The sequence below is a fragment of the Salvelinus alpinus genome, chromosome 16 (assembly GCF_045679555.1).
Source record: "Salvelinus alpinus chromosome 16, SLU_Salpinus.1, whole genome shotgun sequence".
Taxonomy (NCBI): Eukaryota; Metazoa; Chordata; class Actinopteri; order Salmoniformes; family Salmonidae; genus Salvelinus; species Salvelinus alpinus.
Genome location: NC_092101.1, coordinates 23698028 through 23713448, shown reverse-complemented (window position 1 = coordinate 23713448; position 15421 = coordinate 23698028). Strand labels below are relative to the sequence as shown.

The following is a 15421-nucleotide window of genomic DNA, read 5'->3' as shown; positions in this document are numbered from 1 at the left end:
TACAGTATATACATATGAGATGGGTAATGTAGGGTATGTAAACATTATATTAAGTGGCATTGTTTAAAGTGGCTAGTGGTACATTTTTACATACAGTGGGGAGAACAAGTATTTGATACACTGCCGATTTTGCAGGTTTTCCTACTTACAAAGCATGTAGAGGTCTGTCATTTTTATCATAGGTACACTTCAACTGTGAGAGACGGAATCTAAAACAAAAATCCAGAAAATCACATTGTATGATTTTTAAGTAATTAATTTGCATTTTATTGCATGACATAAGTATTTGATCACCTACCAACCAGTAAGAATTCCGGCTCTCACAGACCTGTTAGTTTTTCTTTAAGAAGCCCTCCTGTTCTCCACTCATTACCTGTATTAACTGCACCTGTTTGAACTCGTTACCTGTATAAAAGACACCTGTCCACACACTCAATCAAACAGACTCCAACCTCTCCACAATGGCCAAGACCAGAGAGCTGTGTAAGGACATCAGGGATAAATTGTAGACCTGTACAAGGCTGGGATGGGCTACAGGACAATAGCCAAGCAGCTTGGTGAGAAGGCAACAACTGTTGGCACAATTATTAGAAAATGGAAGAAGTTCAAGATGACGGTCAATCACCCTCGGTCTGGGGCTCCATGCAAGATCTCACCTCGTGGGGCATCAATGATCATGAGGAATGTGAGGGATCAGCCCAGAACTACACGGCAGGACCTGGTCAATGACCTGAAGAGAGCTGGGACCACAGTCTCAAAGAAAACCATTAGTAACACACTACGCCGTCATGGATTAAAATCCTGCAGCGCACGCAAGGTCCCCCTGCTCAAGCCAGCGCATGTCCAGGTCCGTCTGAAGTTTGCCAATGACCATCTGGATGATCCAGAGGAGGAATGGGAGAAGGTCATGTGGTCTGATGAGACAAAAATAGAGCTTTTTGCTCTAAACTCCACTCGCCGTGTTTGGAGGGATAGAAGGATGAGTACAACCCCAAGAACACCATCCCAACCGTGAAGCATGGAGGTGGAAACATCATTCTTTGGGGATGCTTTTCTGCAAAGGGGACAGGACGACTGCACCGTATTGAGGGGAGGATGGATGGGGCCATGTATCGCGAGATCTTGACCAACAACCTCCTTCCCTCAGTAAGAGCATTGAATATGGGTCGTGGCTGGGTCTTCCAGCATGACAACGACCCGAAACACACAGCCAGGGCAACTAAGGAGTGGCTCCGTAAGAAGCATCTCAAGGTCCTGGAGTGGCCTAGCCAGTCTCCAGACCTGAACCCAATAGAAAATCTTTGGAGGGAGCCGAAAGTCCGTATTGCCCAGCGACAGCCCCGAAACCTGAAGGATCTGGAGAAGGTCTGTATGGAGGAGTGGGCCAAAATCCCTGCTGCAGTGTGTGCAAACCTGGTCAAGAACTACAGGAAACGTATGATCTCTGTAATTGCAAACTAAGGTTTCTGTACCAAATATTCAGTTCTGCTTTTCTGATGTATCAAATACTTATGTCATGCAATAAAATGCAAATTAATTACTTAAAAATCATACAATGTGATTTTCTGGATTTTTGTTTTAGATTCCTTCTCTCACAGTTGAAGTGTACCTATGATAAAAATTACAGACCTCTACATGCTTTGTAAGTAGGAAAACCTGCAAAATTGTCAGTGTATCAAATACTTGTTCTCCCCACTGTAATTTCCATCAATTCCCATTTTTAAAGTGGCTGGAGTTGAGTCAGTATGTTGGCAGCGGCCGCTAAATGTTAGTGGTGGCTGTTTAACAGTCTGATGGCCTTGAGATAGAAGCTGTTTTTCAGTCTCTCGGTCCCTGCTTTGATGCACCTGTACTGACCTCGCCTTCTGGATGATAGCGGGGTGAACAGGCAGTGGCTTGGGTGGTTGTTGTCCTTGATGATCTTTATGGCCTTCCTGTGACATCGGGTGGTGTAGGTGTCCTGGAGGGCAGGTAGTTTGCCCCCGGTGGTGCGTTCTGCAGACCTCACTACCCTCTGGAGAGCCTTACGGTTGTGGGCGGAGCAGTTGCCGTACCAGGCGGTGATACAGCCCGACAGGATGCTCTCGATTGTGCATCTGTAGAAGTTTGTGAGTGCTTTTGGTGACAAGCCGAATTTCTTCAGCCTCCTGAGGTTGAAGAGGCGCTGCTGCGCCTTCTTCACAACGCTGTCTGTGTGGGTGGACCAATTCAGTTTGTCCGTGATGTGTACACCGAGGAACTTAAAACTTTCCACCTTCTCCACTACTGACCCGTCGATGTGGATAGGGGGGTGCTCCCTCTGCTGTTTCCTGAAGTCCACAATCATCTCCTTTGTTTTGTTGACGTTGAGTGTGAGGTTATTTTCCTGACACCACACTCCGAGGGCCCTCACCTCCTCCCTGTAGGCCGTCTCGTCGTTGTTGGTAATCAAGCCTACCACTGTAGTGTCATCTGCAAACTTGATGATTGAGTTGGAGGCGTGCATGGCCACGCAGTCGTGGGTGAACAGGGAGTACAGGAGAGGGCTCAGAACGCACCCTTGTGGGGCCCCAGTGTTGAGGATCAGCGGGGTGGAGATGTTGTTACCTACCCTCACCACCTGGGGACGGCCCGTCAGGAAGTCCAGGACCCAGTTGCACAGGGCGGGGTCGAGACCCAGGGTCTCGAGCTTGATGACGAGTTTGGAGGGTACTATGGTGTTAAATGCTGAGCTGTAATCGATGAACAGCATTCTCACATGGGTATTCCTCTTGTCCAGATGGGTTAGGGCAGTGTGCAGTGTGGTTGCGATTGCGTCGTCTGTGGACCTATTGGGTCGGTAAGCAAATTGGAGTGGGTCTAGGGTGTCCGGTAGGGTGGAGGTGATATGGTCCTTGACTAGTCTCTCAAAGCACTTCATGATGACGGAAGTGAGTGCTACGGGGCGGTAGTCGTTTAGCTCAGTTACCTTAGCTTTCTTGGGAACAGGAACAATGGTGGCCCTCTTGAAGCATGTGGGAACAGCAGACTGGGATAAGGATTGATTGAATATGTCCGTAAACACACCAGCCAGCTGGTCTGCGCATGCTCTGAGGACGCGGCTGGGAATGCCGTCTGGGCCTGCAGCCTTGCGAGGGTTAACACGTTTAAATGTTTTACTCACCTCGGCTGCAGTGAAGGAGAGCCCGCAGGTTTTGGTAGGGGGCCGTGTCAGTGGCACTGTATTGTCCTCAAAGCGGGCAAAAAAGTTGTTTAGCCTGTCTGGGAGCAAGACATCCTGGTCCGCGACGGGGCTGGTTTTCTTTTTGTAATCCGTGATTGACTGTAGACCCTGCCACATACCTCTTGTGTCTGAGCTGTTGAATTGCGACTCGATTTTGTCTCTGTACTGGGACTTAGCCTGTTTGATTGCCTTGCGGAGAGAATAGCTACACTGTTTGTATTCGGTCATGCTTCCGGTCACCTTGCCCTGGTTAAAAGCATGGGGTCATTTAAGTGTACTAGCAAAGCCCTACAGATGGGATTTGGTCCATTATGCTGCATATATATAGAAATTACCCATATTGAAAGAGGGTGGGGATGCTGTTGATCAATCAGTGTGGCCGGTGGGAGTCTTTTGCCCAAAAATGTAAGCTAGACACATGCCTCCTCCAGTGGTAGGTTTTGGAATTGCAGCATCTAAGCACTCATCAATACTAGTACATTAGCAGTGGGTATGCAGTCATTGCAAACAACTTTAATGGTAATGGAATTAAATGATAATTCATCGTAATTGATTTACAAAAGCAGATTAAACCTAAATAGTATTTTTGTAAGCAAACCCAAATAAAAGTTTTACTTCATGTATCAAGACATCATGCATGAAAACAGACACTAATGGAAATGGACTGTTTTATCTGTTTTCCCAGGGACTTCAGGGCCCACCTGGTTTGACAGGGCCACCTGGACCAAAAGGGGATAAAGTATGTGTTAACGTTTTCACACAGTATCTACTGAATCTAAACTACTCATAGTGACACATATGATAATTCTGTTGCCCAGTATTATTGGGTGCTCAGTATTATTTCTAGAATGTGCTGTGTGGATTCCTATTGACATACAGGTCTGCATGCAGATGTTTCCATATTGTGGAATTTCTTAAAACACTTAAGTGTGTATTGTCTCCTGACAGGGCTACGCTGGCGGGATGGGCCGGACTGGACGCACAGGTTACCGAGGCCCCATTGGTCCACCAGGGATGCCCGCCATCGTAGTGTTCAAGAGCTCTGAGGAAGAGTGGGAGACCTTCAAGGTGCTGTTATACTGTGTTTCATAGTACACGACAAAGGCTATGTCAATGCATTCTTGTTTGGTTGAGTGATTATAAAATGTGATTATATTTCAGCATAAAACCATTGATTATTGAACCATTGCCCAGACCTTTGATTTCTTATTACTTCTTTAAAAGTTGTGTGTACTGTTCTCTTGCAGAAAAAGACATTCTACAAAAAGCTTGTTGCAACTTGGCCGGTAGGTGATCTCAGCTCTATATCAGTAGTTTCTAGGCAGAAACAACTAGAAGGATATGCCCTTTAGGTGGCAGTATAGTAGCCAAATCTTGTGTATACCATAGGAGTTTAAATCACAGCTTATTGTCAATGCAGAATATCAAGTAATTTATTGCATCATATCAGAAGGAATATAATTTAGTATTTTGAAATGATTACACAGTCTATGTACTGTATATATGGTTGTTTATCCTCAGAGATTGAAGGGCCCTCCAGGGCCTCTTGGCCCCCCTGGGGATGCTGGACCTCCTGTGAGTAAATGTATAACCGTATACTGTATGTCAGTATCCCAACATTGCTCATTATTAGACTACTGATTGACACATCACACTCATAATGCTTGTTCACTGACAACAGAGATTGTTTGTATTCCAGGGACCCCCAGGAATTACTGGAAAACAAGGACGAAAAGGAGATGGAGGGAAAATCGTAGGTATCTCCATTTTATCTGAATTTGATCAGAGTCTACACCGAGGCATAACTTGTTTTGCCTGTGAGTTGAAACTCAGTCAATGATATGTGGACACGAGTGGAAATTGAATTATATGCATATGTGATCACCCAAATAAATTACAGATTCATTCCAATTGGCAGTTCCAACCGCGAGAACACAGGATAAGTATCTGTTAAGCGTGTCTATACGGTATGCTGAATGTAGCTGTTAACTACAATTACTTCAACTCTGAGATCTTAAAACAGAGCAGTGAGGTGAAGCTAACCCATCTGCTGTTTCTATTCTCCCTCTGCGATCACAGAATGTTATTAACAACACTGAAATAGGATCACAGGATGCTGTTAGATGAGTCAGATGACTGCTTCCACACTCCACAGTATCATAGCAACACCCACTTCAGGCAACAGGTCAACGCAGTGCTCTCATTAGCATTCATTGGAGATCTGAGCCCAAAAACCACGTACTGCTTTTGCTTTCAGCACTTCTGTTTGTGAAGCAGCAGCACTTTCATGGATATGAGCATTTCCAGGGCATCATTAATATAAGTGTTAACAGCACCTCAGCGCTTGAGCTCTTTTTCAATGATCCTGCGTCTGAAATGCATCACCGCTAAGTGTTGCTCTTTTTGCCCTGGCACACTGCTACTGCTGTGAAGCCCAGTAATGCAAAGCTGTCCCAGACAGACGGTGTCAATAGTGGCGCTACACAATGGCAGCAGACTGGGCAAGCTGTCCACATCTGATTGCCAGTGAACCCAGCTGACACACTGAAGGAACCACTTTCACCACAGTGTTACCTCAGCTATGACACAAAGTGCAGAAAGCTGTTGTTCTGATTGTACACAACACCACTATCGGGATTTTGATCATTATTTGCTAGTCTTGTGTAGCCAGACGAGACGCTGTACCCTCGCATTTGTTCTGCATCCTGGCTAGAAGAACTTGGAAGCCTGTCACGCGAGGCTACTTGTCTGCTAACCAATGAGGGGAAGCTTTACATTTCCAAGGGCCAGCATTGTGGTCAATTGCCACCCACTGAAATCTATACTGGCCATTGACGGAATTAACTACTATACAATTTAATAAAAACATTGTGAGGGTCGCTTTCAGTCTTGAATTGGACTTCTCATGGCCCTTGGGCTGCATGTTATCTGCCATTATCATTGGCTATAGGTTTGAGCACACTGAGTCTGAGACTGAATTCCTCATCTTATGCCGTCCGTGTCTGTATTCCAGGGTGGTCCTGGACCACCAGGGATGCCTGGGCCTCCAGGAAGAACTGGGAGTGATGGGATTGATGGTATAAATTCTGATGATGGCCCTGCAGGACCACCTGGGGAACAGGTAGGACACATTGTACAAAGACTGAAGAGTTTATGTGCTATACATCAATAGAGACTGTTCCAGTGTCAGTGTTGTTGACAGAGCTCTCTACTTGTACTAATAGGGTCTCCAGGGTTACAGAGGAGAGAAGGGCAGCAAAGGGGAGCTGGGTGAGTGGGTAAGAATGGCTAGGACTTCTAACGTTATGTAGATTATATCTTAGTTTGACCAATATAAACACATTAGATATCAGTGGACAGATGAGACACTCAAAGTAAATGTTTTAAGCAGGGCAAAATTATTACTGTACTCTGACCATGAAAGTTTCAACATGACTGGAAATTTCAGCACTGCCAGCTGCAGTATATGCCGTCAAGCTTTCCATCGATTGGTTGTGCAATAAATCCCCTCAAAGCCCAATTAAGAAATGTTTTGTAGGCTAGACATTCATACCAGTATGTCTTGCCACCAATTCTTTGTAACAGTAATTCTGTGTATTGTTAAGGGTTATGAAGGGGAACCAGGACCCCAGGGAAACAGAGGCCGGAAAGGAGACAAGGTTAGACTGAGTGTCTTGTTTTCATGGAACTAAATGTTCTCACACTTGAGTCTTTTTCATCACTGGTTCCAGAGCTCTGCTGTGAATGCTAATTTTCATTCCAACTAATCCCAGATTGATATCGGTTCAGTTCAGTGAGCAACCCAATCACACATTGAGGGATTCATTTGAAGTTCATAATGGGTTTCAACATTAATTCTAACTTGTGTCTTTGTTGTTGTCAGGGGAATAAAGGAAACCGAGGGCTCATAGGGATCACTGGATACATAGTGAGTAATACCTACCTTTGAATATAGCTATTTCATCAGATACGGTACATCAGCTGTTTGATACTGAACCCTCATGTTAAGTATGAACATGTTGAATTATGTTGAGGGTTTAAGTAGTTCCTTTAATGCTGTGTAGGGAATACCTGGAGCCAGAGGACAACTGGGCTACCCGGGAACATCTGGACCTCCTGTGAGTCTCATGGCTCTCTGTATATTAAAACAGTTACAACACAGTTATTTACCTGTCTTCTGAAAAATGTCTGCACTGTCTTGAGAGAGTATTTTCTGTTATCAAGGGAGACATCGGTGGCATTGGTTTTGTTGGATCGCCAGGCCCTCCTGTAAGTTATTCTGCTTCACTCTCAATTGGATCATGCTCTGAAATTAATATCAACCAAGTCACCCAAGCTGCTTATATGAACCTATACATCTCCTTTTCAGGGCAAAATGGGGCCAAGAGGGCCAAAGGGGGTACCAGGAGTCAATGGACCACCAGTAAGGACACATTTGAGCATGATATTGTAGGTTTTGAGCCACATGTGTCAACAGCCCTGTCTAATCTCGCTGTCTGTCATTAGGGCCAACCAGGTGAGCGAGGCCTAAGAGGACCACTCAGGCCTCAGGTGAGAATTAATCTTCCTGAATTGAAAGCTGAATTGACATCCAGGTAAATGTACTTGTCCACAATTCATATTATTGTGTCTCATTCCAGGGAGAGCCAGGTCCTGATGGGATTGTTGGATTCCCTGGCGTTCCTGGACCTCAGGTAGAATCACATGTTTTTTTCTCACTCTCATTGCTTTGATCATGCTACATTTACTCACAATAGAATATGCACAATACATACATCTGTGCCAGTGATCATAGACCATCTGAAAATCATTGTAGATTATCAATTCACATTTATTATCTGGATTTACAATGAATGTAGAGAATCAATAGGTTTTGAATGTGTCCACAGGGAAAAACAGGTGCAGATGGGCCTACAGGTCCGAAAGGGGATCCCGTGAGTATCAATCAAGGCTGAATAATACATTTTTAAAGCATTTATGATGAATATTTCCATAAATTTAACTTGTAATCTACAATCTTACGCAATCCTTCATGTTTTTAAACAGGGGGACGCAGGTGATGAGGGGAATATAGGAGAATCAGGACTCTCTGGGCTTCACGTAAGCACACATTAATGTACACGTAAGAATTGAAAACTCAAAGCAATGTATTTTATTAAACCAATTATACTGAAAAAGTAATTCACAAACTTGGCCTCTGTTTTTTCCTTCTTATCAGGGAGCCAATGGCAAACCAGGAAAAACTGGACCCTCAGGTGACCCAGTAAGATTACTTAAAGCAATTTCTTTATTTTGGATTGAGTTGATATCTAAGTCTTAAGTATTTAACAGTAATCAGGTTAACACTATAAGGACATTCCATTATACAATAGTCGTTTCTTCCTGTCCCTGAAACTTTACTTACTCTGAAAATGTTCTGTGTGGGTTTTCTTACTAATTCATATTCCCCTTCATATCCAACCGCCTAGTACTAACCGTGTAGCTGTCTTTGTTTGTTTGTCTGTCCATGTTCACCTTCCTCCTGTAGGGGATCAAAGCATCTAAGAGAAGTGACAAGGGTGACCCAGGATTTAAAGGGGACCAGGTGAGTGGACATTATGCACATGGCTAACATTACTACATACAGTATACAAATTGCTTCATTTTATGTGACCCTACTCTTCTGTCAGACATGACAGTTCTGTGTATTTGCTTGCATCTGTTAGCAATTGACCTCCTTCCATCCCTTCACTGTGAATTAATTTACTTGTCCTCCCTGATGGGCAGGGTCGACCCGGGCCTCCAGGTAAAAGAGGCTTTAAAGGCAGAGGAGGAGCATCAGGGCTGCTAGGTAATGTTGGACCAGTGGGGCCCCCTGGATTTCCTGGAACCACAGTAAGTAGAACCTCTTTAATCTGGTCACTGCACAGTACTGTAATGGGATGAATATCATTACACCTGTTCAGATCACCATATCCTGATGTAATGGTACTTTACCTATCTGTTTCTTCAGGGTTATGATGGAATCATTGGGGAGAATGGTAAGCAGGGAAAAGATGGGCCAAAGGTAAGAGCAGTCTGGAGGTGGAGCTAACATACCTTGTACAGTACTTATCCAGATTGACTATTGTATTTTAAACATTAGGCCTTCTGTCTTTGCAGGGTGACAGAGGTCCTAGCGGTGGGCCAGGCGTTGTTGGACCTAGAGGTGATAAGGTACTAGAAGAGCTTGCAATTTCTGTTGCTATCTGCCACTTATCATTCTTGTAACATTGTTTTGACCTCAGTGGTGCGTACCAATCCAGTAGGAGATGTACTGATGCTGTTGTTTGTTGGTTTCTCAGGGGCGAGAAGGTCGAGTAGGATTTGCCGGTTTGCCAGGGCCTTTTGTAAGTGGAAATAGCATGTCTTCATTTACGAGACAATTCAGAATGGTCAAGGAATTATTGACTTTCATCCATCATACAGTGGTGAAATACTATTTTTTACCTTGTTTCAAGTAAACATGATCACAGATTTCTGATTTTAGATGTGACTACCAGTTTTACTGTGGCTTGATGTGTCTGTCCTGTCCACAGGGAGAGATGGGGAAGTCAGGAGAGAGAGGAGCTGAAGGAGAACCCGGTATTAAGGTTCCTAAGTACCTACACTTCTTATTCTGTCTATACAGTTTCCTGCCATCATCAGTAGAGAAAAATGCCCTCACACCATAGATCTATACACCAGACCATTGTAGAACAGATCTGATGCTATAACATGGTATATATTGAGACCGGTCAGTATGTTTGAGGTCTTGTTTTCATCTAACATTTGGATTTGAATCACACAGGGGAGGACTGGAATTCCAGGAGCCACTGGACTGAAAGGGCTGAAGGTAAAACTACTATTTTATTTAAGGTTGCAGTTATTTTCACTCCTTGCCACACCTGCACATGCACATATTACTAAAGAGGGCCAGAGTTCAGAAAAGTGCAATGGAAGAGAACATGAAAACAGAACAATTGTCTTTCTCCACTCAGGGACTTCAAGGCTATCTAGGAGGTAGGGGACTGGATGGAACACATGGACCCCCGGTAAGATCCCATCGTACTGTATGTGTCCTGTGCCAGAGATGGTCCTGTGTTTAATTCACTCACAGGTGTGGTTTGACCATGATCCCTGTCCTCTAGGGACCCATCGGAGGAACTGCATCTGACGGGGATACTGGATCTACTGGACTAAGGGTAAGTATTCTACAACTTCAATTATTATTTTCTATTGTTGGATTTTTGGTCATTTTTTGGGACTACTAGACCTTGCAGTTGTGATACACTATATATACAAAAGTATGCGGACACCCCTTCAAATTTGTGGATTCGACTATTTCAGCCCCACCCGTTCGACTATTTCAGCCCCAGGTGTATACAATCGAACACACAGCCATGCAATCTCCATAGACAAACATTGTCAGTAGAATGGCCTTACTGAAGAGTTCAGTCCCAACAAGTCAGTTTGTCACATTTCTGCCCTACTAGAGCTGCCCCGGTCAACTCTAAGTGCTGTTATTATGAAGTGGAAACGTCTAAGAGCAACAACAGCTCAGCCGCGAAGTGGTAAGCCACACAAGCTCACAGAACTGGACCACTGAGTGCTGAAGTTTGTAGCGTGTAAAAATTGTCTGTCCTCGGTTGCAACACTCACTACCGAGTTCCAAACTGCCTCTGAAAGCAACGTCAGCACAAGAACTGTTCGCTGGAGCTTCATGAAATGGGTTTCCATGGCCGAGTAGCCGCACACAAGCCTACGATCACCATGCGCAATGCCAAGCATCGGCTGGATTGGTGTAAAGCTCGCCACCATTGAACTCTGGAGCAGTAGAAACGCGTTCTCTGGAGTGACGCCACCTGCCCAAATCCATAGTACCAACTATAAAAGTTTGGAGGAGGAGGAATAATGGTCTGGGGCTGTTTTTCATGGTTCAGGCTAGGCCCCTTAGTTCCAGTGAAGGGGAATCTTAATGCTACAGCATACAATGATATTCTAGACGATTCTGTGCTTTCAACCTTCTTTTTGTTTTCAACTTTTTCTGTTAAAGCATGACAATGCCCCCGTGCACAAAGCGAGGTCCATACAGAAATGTTCTGTTGAGATCGGTGGGGAAGAACTTAGCTGGCCTGTACAGAGCCCTGACCTCAACCCCATCGAACACCTTTAGGATAAATTGGCACGCCGACTGCGAGCCAGGCCTATTCGCCCATAATCAGTGTCCAACCTCACTAATGCGCTTGTGGCTGAATGGAAGCAAGTCCCCACAGCAATGTTCCAACATCTAGTGGAAAGCCTTCACAGAAGAGTGGAGGCTGATATAGCAGCAAAGGGGGAACCAACTCTATAATAATGACCATGATTTTGGAATGAGATATTCGACGAGCAGGGGCCACATACTTTTGGTCATGTAGTGTATATTTATATATGATTTCATAGGGAATGGTGGGGAAGACTGGGGCACCAGGGATTCAAGGTCCAGTTGGGAAGAGTGTGAGTATTGTACTGTTCTTGGCTATACACACTAATTTACAACAGGCGATGATAAAATGATCATACTAACCAAGCATGGTGATATTATTTGTCAACAGGGGGATTCTGGTGGTAGAGGGATCACTGGTAAGCCAGGAAAGCCAGGAGTCAGGGTAAGCCCACGTTACCCCATAAACATTCTCTAACTCTTTTACGTAGCTATGTCTGACAAAGCAGTTGTGTTTGTCAGTGTATCAGCACAATTTCTTTTGTCAGTTTGTTTTACCATCCTTTACATAGGGTGCCAAAGGTAAAGAGGGTCCGAACGGCCTTCTGGGAAATCCTGGCCTGAAGGTACTGAAATGGACCTCCTAAAATACAAAACATTGAAAATTGTTTCCCATGAAGCAATAAAGGAGTTATAAACTGTTTAGTAATACTATAGTGTGGACATAGCTTACTGATATGTTGATTTCTGAAGGGAAACAGAGGTCAAGAAGGTTCGAAGGGGAAACGCGGAAGTCCAGTAAGTGTCAAATTAGTTCTATTCTCAGAGCTTTGTAAAGTGTGTCTGACTGAATGTACATGGAGACTCATGACATCTTCTCACATTGTGTTTCAGGGCGTGCAGGGATTGACGGGGATACAGGGATACAGAGGAGCTCCTGTAAGACTAAGCCACATTTTAGTCATTGTAACAGGGGCAATTTTTTTATATACACGACAATTCAAAAGTTTTGGTCACTGAGAAATGTCCTTGTTTAAGAAAGTAAAGCACATTTTTTGTCCATTAAAATAACATCAAATTCATCAGAAGTACAGTGTTGACATTGTTAATGTTGTAAATGACTATTGTAGCTGGAAACGACAGATTTTTTTATGGAAATAGGCGTATAGAGGCCCATTATCAGCAACCATCACTCATGTGTTCCAATGGCACATTGTGTTAGCTAATCCAAGTTTATCATTTAAAAGGCTAATTGATCATTAGAAAACCGTTTTGCAATTATGTTAGCACAGCTGAAAACTGTTGTTCGGATTAAAGAAGAAATGGAACTGGACTTCTTTAGACTAGTTGAGTATCTGGCACATCAGCATTTGTGGGTTCAATTACAGGCTCAAAATGGCCAGAAACAAAGAACTTTCTTCTGAAACTTGTCAGTCTATTCTTGTTCTGAGAAATGAAGGCTATTCCATGCGAGAAATTGCCAAGAAACTGAAGATCTTGTACAACGATGTGTACAACTCCCTTCACAGAACAGCACAAACTGGCTCTAATCAGAATAGAAAGAGTACATTAGAGTGTCTAGTTTGAGAAACAGACGGCTCACAAGTTCTCAACTGGCAGCTTCCTTAAATATGTTGACCAGTCTCAACGTCAACAGTGAAGAGGCGACTTCGGGATGCTGGCCTTCTAGGCAGAGTTGCAAAGAAAAAGCCATATCTCAGACTGGCCAAAAAGAAAAGATTAAGATGGCAAAATAACACAGACCCTGGACAGAGGAAGATTGGAAAAAAGTGTTAAGGACAGACGAATCTAAGTTTGAGGTGCTTCGATCACAAAGAAGAACATTCGTAAGACGCAGAAAAAAATTCAAGATGCTGGATGAGTGCTTGATGCCATCTGTCAAGCATGGTGGAGGCAATGTGATGGTCTGGGGGTGCTTTTGTGGTGGTAAAGTGGGAGATTTGTACAGGGTAAAAGGAATCTTGAAAATGGAAGGCTATCACTGCATTTTGCAAAGCTATGCCATACCCTGTGGACGGCGCTTAATTGGAGCCAATTTCCTCCAACAACAGGACAATGACCCAAAACACAGCTCCAAACGATGCAAGAAATATTTAGGGAAGAAGCAGTCAGCTGGTGTTCTGTCTATAATGGAGTGGCCAGCACAGTCACCGGATCTCAACCCTATTGAAGGGTAAGACGTGTCCATCAAGCCAATCCAACTTGTGGGAGGTGCTTCAGGAAGCATGGGGTGAAATCTGTTCAGATTACCTAAAAAAATTGACAACTAGAATGCCAAAGGTCTGCAAGGCTGTAATTGCTGCAAATTGAGGATTCCTTGACGAAAGCGAAGTTTGAAGGACACAATTATTATTTCAATTAAAAATCATTATTTATAACCTTGTCAACATCTTGACTATATTTCCTATTCCTTTTGGAACTAATTTCATGTATGTTTTTATGAAAAACAAGGACATTTCAAAGTGACCCCAAACTTTTGAAGGGTAGTGTATATACAGTTGAAGTCAGAAGTTTACATACACTTATGTTGGAGTCATTAAAACTCATTTTTTGTTAACAAACTATAGTTTTGGCAAGTTGGTTAGGACATCTACTTTGTGCATGACACAAGTAATTTTTACAACAATTGTTTACCTACCTTCAAACTCAGTTCCTCTTTGCTTGACATCATGGGAAAATCAAAAGAAATCAGCCAAGACCTCAGAAAAAACTGAAGACCTCCACAAGTCTGGTTCATCCTTGCAAGCAATTTCCAAACAGCAAAGGACCTTGTGAAGATGCTGGAGGAAACAGGTACAAAAGAAGCCACTGCTCCAAAACCGCCATAAAAAAAGCCAGACTACGGTTTGCAACTGCACATGGGGGCAAAGATCGTACTTTTTGGATTAATGTCCTCTGGTCTGATGAAACAAAAATAGAACTGTTTGGCCATAATGACCAGTGTTATGTTTGGAGGAAAAATGGGGAGGCCTGCAAGCCGAAGAACACCATCCCAATCGTGAAGCACGGGGGTGGCAGCATCATGTTGTGGGGGTGCTTTGTTGCAGGAAGGACTGGTGCACTTCACAAAATAGATGGCATCATGAGGTAGGAAAATTATGTGGATATGTTGAAGCAACATCTCAAGACATCAGTCAGGAAGTTAAAGCTTGGTCGCAAATGGGTCTTCCAAATGGACAATGACCCCAAGCATACTTCCAAAGTTGTGGCAAAATGGCTTAAGGAAAACAAGGTCAAGGTATTTGAGTGGCAATCACAAAGCCCTGACCTCAATCCCATAGAAAATTTGTGGGCAGAACTGAAAAAGCGTGTGCGAGCAAAATGGCCTACCAACCTGACTCAGTTACACCAGCTCTGTCAGGGGGAATGGACCAAAATTCACCCAACTTATGGTGGGAAGCTCGTGGAAGGCTACCCGAAACATTTGACCCAAGTTAAACAATTTAAAGGCAATGCTACCAAATACTAATTGAGTGTATGTAAACTTCTGACCCACTGGGAATGTGATGAAAGAAATAAAAGCTGAAATAAATCATTCTCTCTACTATTATTCTGACATTTCACATTCTTAAAATAAAGTGGTGATCCTAACTGACCTAAGACAGGGAATTTTTACTAGGATTAAATGTCAGGAATTGTGAAAAACTGAGTTTAAATGTATTTGGCTTAGGTGTATGTAAACTTACGACTTCAACTGTACCAGTAATCCTGAATATTTACACTTCCGGTCAAAAGTTTTAGAACACCTACTCATTCAAGGGTTTTTCTTAATTTTTTTAATTTTCTACATTGTATAATAATAGTGAAGACCTCAAAACTATGAAATAACACATATAGAATCATGTAGTAACCAAAAAAGTGTTAAACAAATCAAAATATGTTATAGTTGATATTCTTCAAATAGCCACCCTTTGCCTTAATGACAGCTTTGCACATTCTTGGCATTCTATCAACCAGCTTCATGAGCTAGTCACCTGGAATGAATTTCAATGAAC

The 15421-nt window shown here is 43.4% G+C and overlaps 1 protein-coding gene across 3 annotated transcripts in view; it reads left to right on the top strand.

Annotated features, from left to right (window-relative positions):
- The window catches only part of LOC139541166 (collagen alpha-1(I) chain), a 32179-nt gene that overhangs the window by 6387 nt on the left and 10371 nt on the right, over nt 1-15421 (top strand). For all 3 annotated transcript variants that reach the window (XM_071345497.1, XM_071345496.1, XM_071345498.1), the window contains 31 exons: nt 3888-3941; nt 4151-4270; nt 4450-4488; nt 4724-4777; nt 4902-4955; nt 6216-6323; nt 6427-6480; nt 6808-6861; nt 7086-7130; nt 7267-7320; nt 7427-7471; nt 7572-7625; nt 7709-7753; nt 7843-7896; nt 8092-8136; nt 8249-8302; nt 8421-8465; nt 8730-8786; nt 8969-9076; nt 9195-9248; nt 9344-9397; nt 9526-9570; nt 9760-9813; nt 10011-10055; nt 10201-10254; nt 10351-10404; nt 11645-11698; nt 11797-11850; nt 11978-12031; nt 12159-12203; nt 12300-12344. In XM_071345497.1, coding sequence (XP_071201598.1) covers nt 3888-3941; nt 4151-4270; nt 4450-4488; nt 4724-4777; nt 4902-4955; nt 6216-6323; nt 6427-6480; nt 6808-6861; nt 7086-7130; nt 7267-7320; nt 7427-7471; nt 7572-7625; nt 7709-7753; nt 7843-7896; nt 8092-8136; nt 8249-8302; nt 8421-8465; nt 8730-8786; nt 8969-9076; nt 9195-9248; nt 9344-9397; nt 9526-9570; nt 9760-9813; nt 10011-10055; nt 10201-10254; nt 10351-10404; nt 11645-11698; nt 11797-11850; nt 11978-12031; nt 12159-12203; nt 12300-12344 — 1755 coding nt within the window. The remainder of the gene's footprint in view (nt 1-3887; nt 3942-4150; nt 4271-4449; nt 4489-4723; nt 4778-4901; nt 4956-6215; nt 6324-6426; nt 6481-6807; nt 6862-7085; nt 7131-7266; nt 7321-7426; nt 7472-7571; nt 7626-7708; nt 7754-7842; nt 7897-8091; nt 8137-8248; nt 8303-8420; nt 8466-8729; nt 8787-8968; nt 9077-9194; nt 9249-9343; nt 9398-9525; nt 9571-9759; nt 9814-10010; nt 10056-10200; nt 10255-10350; nt 10405-11644; nt 11699-11796; nt 11851-11977; nt 12032-12158; nt 12204-12299; nt 12345-15421) is intronic.